Source organism: Petaurus breviceps, unplaced genomic scaffold (assembly GCF_028583685.1).
Source record: "Petaurus breviceps papuanus isolate PSGF00001 unplaced genomic scaffold, PetGlider_PUasm1.0 151, whole genome shotgun sequence".
Taxonomy (NCBI): Eukaryota; Metazoa; Chordata; class Mammalia; order Diprotodontia; family Petauridae; genus Petaurus; species Petaurus breviceps.
Window position 1 is genome coordinate 15,607,847 of NW_027185712.1, and position 10,499 is coordinate 15,618,345.

At 37.4% G+C, this 10,499-nt stretch overlaps 1 protein-coding gene across 4 annotated transcripts in view; it reads right to left on the bottom strand.

Moving 5' to 3' along the window:
• MOCOS (molybdenum cofactor sulfurase) overlaps positions 1 to 10,499 on the bottom strand; it is a 107,777-nt gene that overhangs the window by 41,326 nt on the left and 55,952 nt on the right. For all 4 annotated transcript variants that reach the window (XM_069075793.1, XM_069075811.1, XM_069075801.1 and 1 more), the window contains 2 exons: positions 2,986 to 3,067; positions 114 to 238 (listed from right to left, as the gene is read on the bottom strand). In XM_069075793.1, coding sequence (XP_068931894.1) covers positions 114 to 238; positions 2,986 to 3,067 — 207 coding nt within the window. The remainder of the gene's footprint in view (positions 1 to 113; positions 239 to 2,985; positions 3,068 to 10,499) is intronic.

The following is a 10,499-nucleotide window of genomic DNA, read 5'->3' on the forward strand; positions in this document are numbered from 1 at the left end:
ACACACACACACACACACACACACACACACACACACACACAATTGGGAATGTATTTAAGCCCAATTGCCCCCCAAAAAAGAAAAAAAAAAAAAGTCAAGCTAAGTTGATTTACCTTTTCTATATTTCTTATTTGCACTTCTGTTGAAATCTGAACTCTGTTTGATCAAACGACAATGACGACCAAAAAATTTTGACAACCAGTCTGAAATTTTTTCCCCACAATCATATGTATTTACCCTAGAAAGAAAAAGACACAGAGACTGTTAGTCTTTCTTTAAGCAATAATCTATAACTGCTCCCAATTTTCTTTTAATTTTCAAATGCAAGGACAAAAAGTTTTTGCTTAAGCAACACTCAGATTAAATGGAATCTCGAAGTAATACTTAAAAGCAAATGGAGTGGGGAGGAGGGGGAAGAATGAATGTTTTTAAAGGCAGAAAGAATTGACAATTTTGATAAGACACTTAAAAGCTGTTGCCTGTGTGAACCCTTCAAGCTTTAGAAATCGTTTTGAAAAGCATTATATATGTAATTATAGCCATCAAGAACCACAAAGCTTAGAATTTCACACTTTATAAGAATTACAGTCTTGCTATTTGAAAAAGCCCTAAGGTCACAGTATTGACTTGTTTCTTGATCCTGCTTTTTTATTTTAAGAAGGGAAGGAGCAAGAAGGAGATACATGCAAGTCTCTGAAAAATAGATAAACACTGCCAGGTTTGTTCTAAATGTCCTAAATATGATTTGGGTGGTGCAAACATTGGTGTTCTTAAAATCCTCTTTATTTCTTTTTCTACTAAGGAAAAAAAATACCTAACATCTTGCTCTGGAAACATGAGATAAATACAAGATCTTATTATGTAGCTTTCTCTTTCTTGTGGGCTTTTAGGAAATTGCCTATAAAGGTCATTTTTTTACAACTAATTTTGTCACAAATATAGAATGACACCAAACTAACTGGATTTTTTTACACAGCGCATCTTACCCCTCTACTATCCATGTGGTGACCTGAGGTGTTACCAAACAACTTCTGAAAATATTCAGGCCAATAATTTCTCAGTCTGTGCAGTACACAGAACTACAACTGTTAAAACACAGAAACATAAAATAATGAAGAAATTTTTAAATGTTCAATTATATTCAATTGTTCTGTGATCTCCTTGATGTGAGTGCTAGCTACTCCCAATGGTACAGATTTCAATCCATCCGTGTCCTTCCCTTGTCCTCCTAAGAATACTACAAAGGATTTGCCCAGCATTATGGAGACCTTTCTCTAGGTCTATCAACATTCCATGAGTAACAGGGCTGCACTTGGGCTGCCTGTCTATTATCCTCTCCTTTTCCAATCATATACTTCCTACAAGATAGTTTTTATGCTATTTTCCAGTTCACAAGTAATCTTCAGTAATATGAATAAGTAGGTTCAGCCTATTTATACCCATCATTCAGCTATCAGCTATCCCTGGATTACCCATGATTTCAATTCTCCAGAGACTGTGGTGTGCATGATTTGCAGCCATTTGGCATCAGTGGGAGAATACTGGTATTAAAAAGATGGCTTGCAGAGTAATAGCTTGTGGTCATTAAAGGTACAGATCAATTTCTCTAACACACTCTAGTCTGAATTCTAGTCCCTTATCCATTTGCAGTATTTGTCTAAGAGGTGTGTGTATGCATAAATACATACATATGTAGATATAGATACAGAGAGAAAGAGAGAGACACCCTGAATGGACTGCCTACCCAACTATATTTAGCAATCATTTATTTATATATTATTACCATGTGAATAATGAAGAATGCACAAGAATTATACAGAGTAGATAGAAGGTAATCTCAGAGGTCAAGGCACAATCAGCTCTTATAGAAAGTAGGAGCTGGGTCTTATAGGAAGCCAGGGAAACCGAGGTGGAGATGAAGGAGGAGAGCATAGCCAGTGTAAAGGTTCAGAGAAAGGAAATGAAGTATCATGTTTGAGGAACAAGTAGAAAGCCAGTTTAGGAAGACCACAGAATGTATGGAGAGGAAAAAGTATAAGACTAGAGATATAGGCAAGGGACATATTATAAAGAGCTTTAAGTGCCCAACAGGGGAGTTTATATTTCATCCTGGGAGTCATACATAGCAATTAGAATTTATTGAGTGAGGAATGACATGGACAAATCTAAACTTTGGGAAAATCACTTGGGATAGGGAGGCCAATTAGAAAGTTAATACAATAATCTAGTCAAGAGGTGATGAGGACTTGGACTAGGATTGTGGCTATGTGAGTGGAAAGAAGATCCCCCTCAACAGTTTAAATGCTCAAAGAATCTAAAGCATAAATCTGGGAAGGGATTAAATTAAAGTGCTAAAAAGCACAAAGCAAGATTGGTAAGTCAGAAAATCAGTTAGGATTCTCATAGTCTATTATGGGCAGCTGAAGCTTCTCCTGTGTGGCTAGGGAAGGCCAGAGACCTCGCCATATTGCTTTCTTCATGTACTTACGATCCAGATGCTAATAGTGGACCCAAAGGCAGAGACCTGATAAATCTTTTTTTATTATTTTATTTTTTAATCTATGGAATAAAACAAGCATTTCCATAAAATAGTATAACAAAAAAAATGATCTTGTGAAACATTCCCCCACCTAGAAATGCCTGAAGTCCCAATAGGAAGCCACACTCCTGTACCATGAGACCAAATGCCAGATGATGACATCTCAAAGTTTTCATCTCAATAACTTTGGCCTCAGATGCACAAGTTTGTACATGAGCTATTTTTATCTTTCTGGTATGCCCACTAACCACAGAATTGCCAATTTGCTGGTAAATAAGGAGAAAACCATTGTTTGCTAAATAATATAGTTTGAATACTGTAAAAAATTTATCATTACCCTAAAAAAATTTTTTTTGCCCAATACCTACTATGCAGCACTAGGGGATCTACATGCTTATAATAGACTTAGAAATCAAAAGCAGAGATCTGCATTTTAAAATTCTTACCTGTCTGCACAGACTTTGCTCTGACAAATCTGATACTCTTCTCCACTATTTTCATCTAGAGGCACATCTATAGGTTCCATCCCTACATGAATAAAGGTTAAAGACAATTATCATACCCAAAAAGTATAACTGAGTAAATTTCTTTTTTTTTCAATTTTTAATTTTTGGTCTTTATTAATTTGTTTGGTTGCTTTTAGTTTACAAGATTCAATTCCACAATCCCTTGAGTTTCAAATTTTCTCCTCCTCCCTTTCCTCTCCCTCCCTCTCCCCCCCCCCCCCCCCCCCCCCACCATAGCAGCATGCAATCAAGTATAGGATCTGCAAATACTTTCACATTAGACATTAGTCAGGTTATAAAGAAGGATTGTATCAGATGGAATGAACAATGGAAAAGAGGAAACAAGATCAAATGAGAAAGAGAAAGAGAGCAGGTAGTTTGCTTCAATCAGCATTCAAACTGTTCTTTCTAGTTCTTTCTCTGAATGTAGACATCTCTCTCCATCATAAGTCTTTTGGAGTTGACTTACAACCCTGCGTTGCTGAGAAGAGTTCGGTCTATAAAAGTTGGTCATCACACATATGTTGTGTCTGTAATTGTGTACAAATTTCTCCTGTTTCTGCTCTTCTATAAGTAAATTTCTTTAGTTGAACCAAAAGTTACTTATATAAACAACATGTGTGGGCCTTGGTGATATTTTTGCAACATAGAGATTTTTATTCACCTTTTCTTCAACAGATCATCTGACAGCACAGCCAAGGCTCTTTTTATAACACCAGGCTGCAGATGTACACACCTGCCCTGCATTCAAATTTACACTTGCTGTATCCACAAATGAATCATGAGCCTCAGTTCCCTTATTTATAATATGGGGATAATAATATTTAGATTCTCTATTTTAACAAGCTATTGTTAAGAAAGTTTGCAAACCTTAAGGTATTTATGGAGGCAGGGCTCAGAACTGTGATTTCACAAATCCTTCTAAGACCCTATAGCACTAAGAAATTAAGTGACTTATCCAAAGTCACACAACCAATATGCTGGTTTAGACTTGAACTCAAGTCTCTCTGGTTTTAAGACTGGTTCCCTACCGATTACATCATGCTACCTCTTCAAAGCATTACATACATATGAATCATTATTATTCTCAACAGATAAGCTCTCCCTGTTGCTATTAATAAGGGACTGCATAGTACAGTAGAAAGGACATTGAACAGAGAAGAAGGTGGGAGGGAGAGAATTTGAATCTAGAAATAAAATAAAATTGAATGTTTTAAAAAAAAATATTAACTTTGGAGTCAAAGAACTTTGGTTCAAAGTCCTCTGACTTCCATTTGTGACCTACATAAGACACTTTACCTGACACATAACTGAGATCAGTCTCAGTTATGGAGGAGAAAGAAGAGGAGGAAGAGAAAAAAGAAAGAGGGGTAAAAGAGGGAGAGAGAGAAGGAGAAGGAAGAGAGAAAGAGAATAGAAGAATAGAGAAAGGTGAGCCAATCAAGGGAAGAGAGAAAAGAGAAAAGAGGTACAGGAGAGAAGGGAGGAAAGGCAGAGACTCTGAATGGCAGACTAGAGCTTTAGAGCTACACATAAGTAGGGAAGCCCAGTTTCCATTATGTCCCTGGACTTATGGTACCCATAGCCCTAGAGAGTGGACTCCCTTTAGTGAAATTATTTCCTCTCTCCTTGTTTGAGCTGAGATTTTATCTCACTCCCAGCTGAAAAGTTCTTTTACTCTTGTGAATTCTCTAGTATATTCTGTAGAACTTCTCCAATTTCTATTCACTATTTTGCTTGGATAAATGGCTTTATTTGCTCTTTACTGTTCACAATGTTCTTTTGTGCAACCAGTGTTTGGTGGGAAAGGGCTAAGCATATGAGCATAAGCTAAGGGTTACTCTTCCCCTTGAGAGAAGAGGGAAGGGGCTTTCACTCTGAACTCCCCCCACCAGGGTCTTTTTTTTTTAACAACTTTCTCTCTTACCATGCCTTCCACATTTCAAATTTCTAAAATCAATATTTTTAACCTAAAAGTCAATTTTATATCTATTCCTTTTCAATTTTGTCTTATTAAAATAGGTACCATATTCTAACTTGTCAAAATTTTGTCAGCTACTGATTATGTCATCCAGTATGTCAACTGTGCCTCTCATATTTTTGTCATCTGACAATTTAACAAGCATGCCAAGTCAGTGATAAATATGTTACATAGCATAGGGTCAACCAAAGATCACTAGGGTCCTTCAGTAGAAATCGCCAACTAATTTATACTTCATTTACATTAATTATTCTAAGACTTACAAAACACAGAAGCCAGGGAGATGGCAGATGAAACACATGCCTTGAAATTTTAATACTCTGTGAACTGATTCTACCATTCTGTAGAGCAATTTGGAACTCTGCCCAAAGGGCTATAAAACTATGCATATCTTTTGACCTAGCAGTACCACTACTAGGTCTGTATCCCAAAAGAGATTAAAAACAAAAAGTAAAAGGACCTATGTGTACAAAAATATTTATAGTGGCTCTTTTCTGGGGGCAAAGAATTAGAAATTGAGGGGACTCCCATCAGCTGGGGAATGACTGAATTGTGGCATGTGATTATGATAGAGTATTATCATACTATAAGAAATGATGAGCAGGATGCTTTCAGAAAAAAACTGGCAAGACTTTCATGGGCTAATGCAAAGTGAAATGTATTGTGTACAAAGTAACAGTAGTATTCTAAGATGATCAGCTATGAATAGATAGCTATTCTCAGAAATACCATGATCCAAGACAACTCTGAAGGACTGATGATGAAAAATGTTCTCCATCCCCAGAGAAAGAACCGATGGTGTCTGAATACAGATTGAAGTATACTTTTTAAAAAATTTTCCTTAACTTGGAAAAAAAACCTCTAACTTTCAAAAACCTCCTTCCCCCCCAAAAAAGAGGATTAATACACCATATGTAAAACAATTATAGCTGAATCCACAGACTAAAGAGAATCCCTACAAGTGAAGATCTTTCTGAATTAACAACCCAGAACAATAATCCTTCAAATGCTCATTCAGTGTCCCTTTCTCAGAAGATATTATACACCCAGCAAAGAAGGTAACCTGAACCCCTGGAGTCCATCCTAGGATCCTTCAGCTGCAGAGACCCTGCTGGCACATACAGCAGCATATCAAGCAGCAGACATTGATTCTACCCAGCCATTTGAGGAACCAGGGAGAGGAGCCAAAACCATGCTGCTTTCTGGTTAAACCTAGACTTAGCTTAGAGACCCCTAAGGTGCAGAGACTGCTGGGAACATAGAGTTTGCTGTCTTTCCACTTTGCAGAAAGTGGCAGCCAAGGACAAAGCTCCCAAAAGGTAGAGTCAAGGGAGGAATTGGGATGGGGAGGGGAGAGCAACTTTGTGTGATTGTGCTGGGCTTGAAGGAAAAGTGACTGAAACACATCTGGGATAAATCCTAGTCCCCCTAAAGATTACCCAGTAGACCCACACACACGTGCGCGCGCGCACACACACACACAGAGTAAGAGTCAAACACGTGAAACCTATACTCCCTAACACGTTAAACAGGAGGTTGTTTTGTAGCCCAAACTTGGGGCTATACCCATCAGCAAGAGAGAAAGTCAGAAAGTAACAGGAAAATATAGGGAAAGAGAAAAAAAAGTACTCTGGTCATTCAATGAATCCTGAATCCACCTAAATGTACTGTTGTTGAGCCCACATCTAACCATTTTTTCCATAAGAATAGTATGGATACTTTAATCAAGACTTTGATAAAATTTAGGTATGTTATATTTATAATATTCCCCTGATCCATGGTTAGCAGCCATAGAGCACAGAAAATATTGAAGAGATGGATTTTTTCTTGTTAGTGAACAGTATTAAGTGACCTGGAGCACTTTTCAATTCTTGAGAGGCAAGTCAGACTACTCTTTTACTACTCAGTTATGGGTCTAGTTCATTTATAGATTTATAGCACTAGACTTCACATTCAACTGCACATGACAGTCTGGGAAATACACATGTAAAAAGATAAAAATTGATATTACCTCGAATTTCTACTATTTTGGTTCTATTCTTCAATTGACTCTATTTTCCATTTTGTCTAGCCACATTTCTCAGCTCTAGAGTTAAACTCAAGAATGAAGTTGTCCCTCCTAACTAGTTTAAAGGTGTAGTTAAAAGGGAACATCATCACTCATGCAGTTAACCGCTGGAACCTCTGTTTGTAGTCTATAAGTCCAAAGAGGTTAATCTGGTGCCATTCCCCCATAAGACAAGTTATCTGTCCTTGCCTATAGTTGTACAATTAGGGGAAGTTTGATTCCCACTAAGGAGATCAAACCCAGTGGTTCTCGTCTCCTAACCAAAATTATAAGAGGCAGATGAGTCCCATAAAACAATGAATATTCCTCCATTGTCAGAGAAGGGTGTGATTAGCCACACCTGAATGCCAACCCACTTTCCCCAGTCTAGCCAATTGCAATGTTCCCAGACCCCTTTCTTTCCTGTGTGTCAATAAAGAGGATTCCCCCCTTCTCAGTAAGGTCATTGGTCTTACCAAGGTGACCAGTCATCCACTTTGTTAACAGTTACATGCATCATGGTTAATAAACTGATTTTGCTCAGATAATATACCTCAATTTACCTTTATTTCATTAACTCACCACAATGCATAGAATATACATATATTTCTATAACAAGGAAAAGGAGATGATTATATTTTGAAATGAAATTAAGCATAAAAAGAACCAATACTCTCAAACTCTAAAATCCTTGAAAGGGTGCAGAAGTCCCAAACATCTCCCTTCATTTCCTCATCATCTAATTAAAACTTTCTCAAACTTTGAGAAAAAGAAAATTGTATCTATTTTGATCGGTCCCCTCCTAAGCCTCAGGTATCATGAGGAGTGAGATGGGTGTCCACTGGTGCCACCCAGAAAACAGAGGCAAGAGACCTGATAAAGCGGAAGTAATCCTTCTCTGGATTCAGATGATCTAAGTGTAAATCCTACCTCTCCTTGCTTACTACCTGTGTGCCCTTGGTGAAGTAAATTAACCTCCCTGGGCTTCGGTTTCTTCATCTGTAAAATGAGTGTTGAACCAGAAGTCTTCTAAGGCTCCTCCCAGCTCTTGATCTGATCCCATGAGCCTATGACTTTACAAAGAACAGAGAACTGGCAAATAACCAGCACAAAACCATGTCCTTAGAAGAAAGAGTTACTGGTTGGGTCCACAATGTTCAAGAGGCAGTACCATGACTATCCAAAGCTTAAATTGTATCTGAGTCCAAGTACAAAGTCCTAAGTTATTCTCAAAAAGACAATGGAATACGATCAAAGAACAAGACTTCTGAGATTTATTGCCTTTAGTGCCATGGTTTCTTCAGATTCTAGCTGTTCAGGTGGCCTTCATTGGGCTACTCGGTCATGCTTACGCCAACCTGAATAGAGGAAACTATTGGCATATTTCTTATTTGTTTTCCTGATTTTTTAAAAACTATTCCCCAGACCAATCCTTATGCATGCTCCAGTTCAACCCTCTACTACACTAATAATGCAGCAGTATTGTTTGCTATTATTTTTCCATAGAAATTGAAATGTAGCCACTTAAAACATTTGTTTTCTATGCTAAAATGTGTTGCAAGTTCCAAATGCCCTAAGATGTTTTGGAAGGCAACCTATTTCTCAGCTGGGGATTTACTCTAAAATTGGCATGAATTTAGGGAGACATATTTATGGATAGTTGTCATATGACATTTTAAACATTTTGTTTTATTTATATCTTTTGTCTCTCTAGTAGTTATTTCCCATTCCACCCCCAGGATTGAACTCTCACTTTTAACAAAGAAAAATCAATCAGAAAAGAGCATCTGATACAGAAACTTTGTATTATAGAATACTATATATATATATATATATATATATTTCATTCTAGTAGTTCCTGTCTTCTCTACCATGAGTGAGAAGAGATGTGTTATCTCTTCTCCAAAACTTTCAGTCTTCTCTATTTCTCAGAATTCAATTTCCTTTTAGTAGTTTTTTCATTTACATAGTTGTTGTCTTTGTAGACATTATTTTCTTGATTTTGCTCATTTCCTTCTGCATCAGTTCACACAAATCATCTCACATTTCTCCAAATTTCTCACTATATAGTCTATTATATTCACACACCATAAGCGTTTTCATTTATTTTCCAATAGTCTTCTCCTCCCATTTTGTCTCTCATCCTCTTCTACCATCAGTGCTATTATGACAGTTTTGGCATACATCAGATATTTACTTCTTTGTGTTATATAGCCTGTAATAGGATTGCTGGGTCAAAGGGTATGGACAATTTGGCCACTTTTCTTGCATAACTCTAACTTGAAATCCAAAATTGTTGGACCATTTCCCAACTTCATCAATAATGTGTCCTATCATGTGATCTTATTGTCAACTGTCAACTCCTTAACCCCTGAAATCTGCCTCCTGTCCTTAATACTCTGCTTAAATTGTTTTCTCAAAGGCTGCCAGTGACCTTCTAACAGCCAAATCCAAAGACCTTTTCTTGGGCTCCCTCTCTCTACTTTTTTTAACCTTGAAATTCCCTACAGTACTTGAAATGTTCCCCCTCCCTTGACTTTCACAACAACACAGTCTCCTGGTTCTTTTTCTACCTCTCTGACCCCTTCTCAGTTCCATTTGTTGGCTCCTGATCCTACATGTCCACCAAGGACAAGTGGTGTCAGCCCTATTCTCTTGTCTTTCTCTATTACTCCTCCACAGAAAATGCATATCCCTATGAGTATGATTCCCAGTTCTCAAGCCTCAGCCATTTACTTCTCTCCCAAGTTCTAGCTCCCCAACTCCAATTACTGTCATTTCAAATACAATATTCCTAAAGCCAAGCATATTATTATCTTCTACTACAAACAGATTTCCTTTTTTCTGACAACAGCATCACCATTCACACAAGCATTCAGACTTGAAGTCCCAATGTCACCTTTGTCTTCCTCTTCTTCTTCACTTTCCATATCCAATTCCCAAATCCCTTCATAATTGTTTTCGCATTTGAATGGGGATAGTTAACAACAGCATCTACCTCACAGGGTTGTTGTGAAGATCAAATGTATTCACACACACACACATATATATATATAGATGTATAAAACTTAGCAAACTTTAAAGCAATCAGTGTTTCCCCGATAATAAGACCTATCCCGAAAATAAGCCCTCCCCTTACTGTGTAAGATTCCTCTAAAATAAGCCCTCCCCCGAAAATAAGCCCTATTGAGATTGCTACTGTAGTGAAGGTGATCCCCTGCACTACACGCCACATTACAGTACCCTCTTGTATCAGCAATGCCATATTCACAATGCCTATAGAGATTACAAATATGCTGATATAATTATCCATCACAAAATACGTCAGGTTTGCCATATGGGGAAATAAACTAGAAAATTTATTAAGATACCAAAAGACTGAGTCCCAAAACCAGAAAGTGAAAGCCATCAGAGTAGTTATGATAT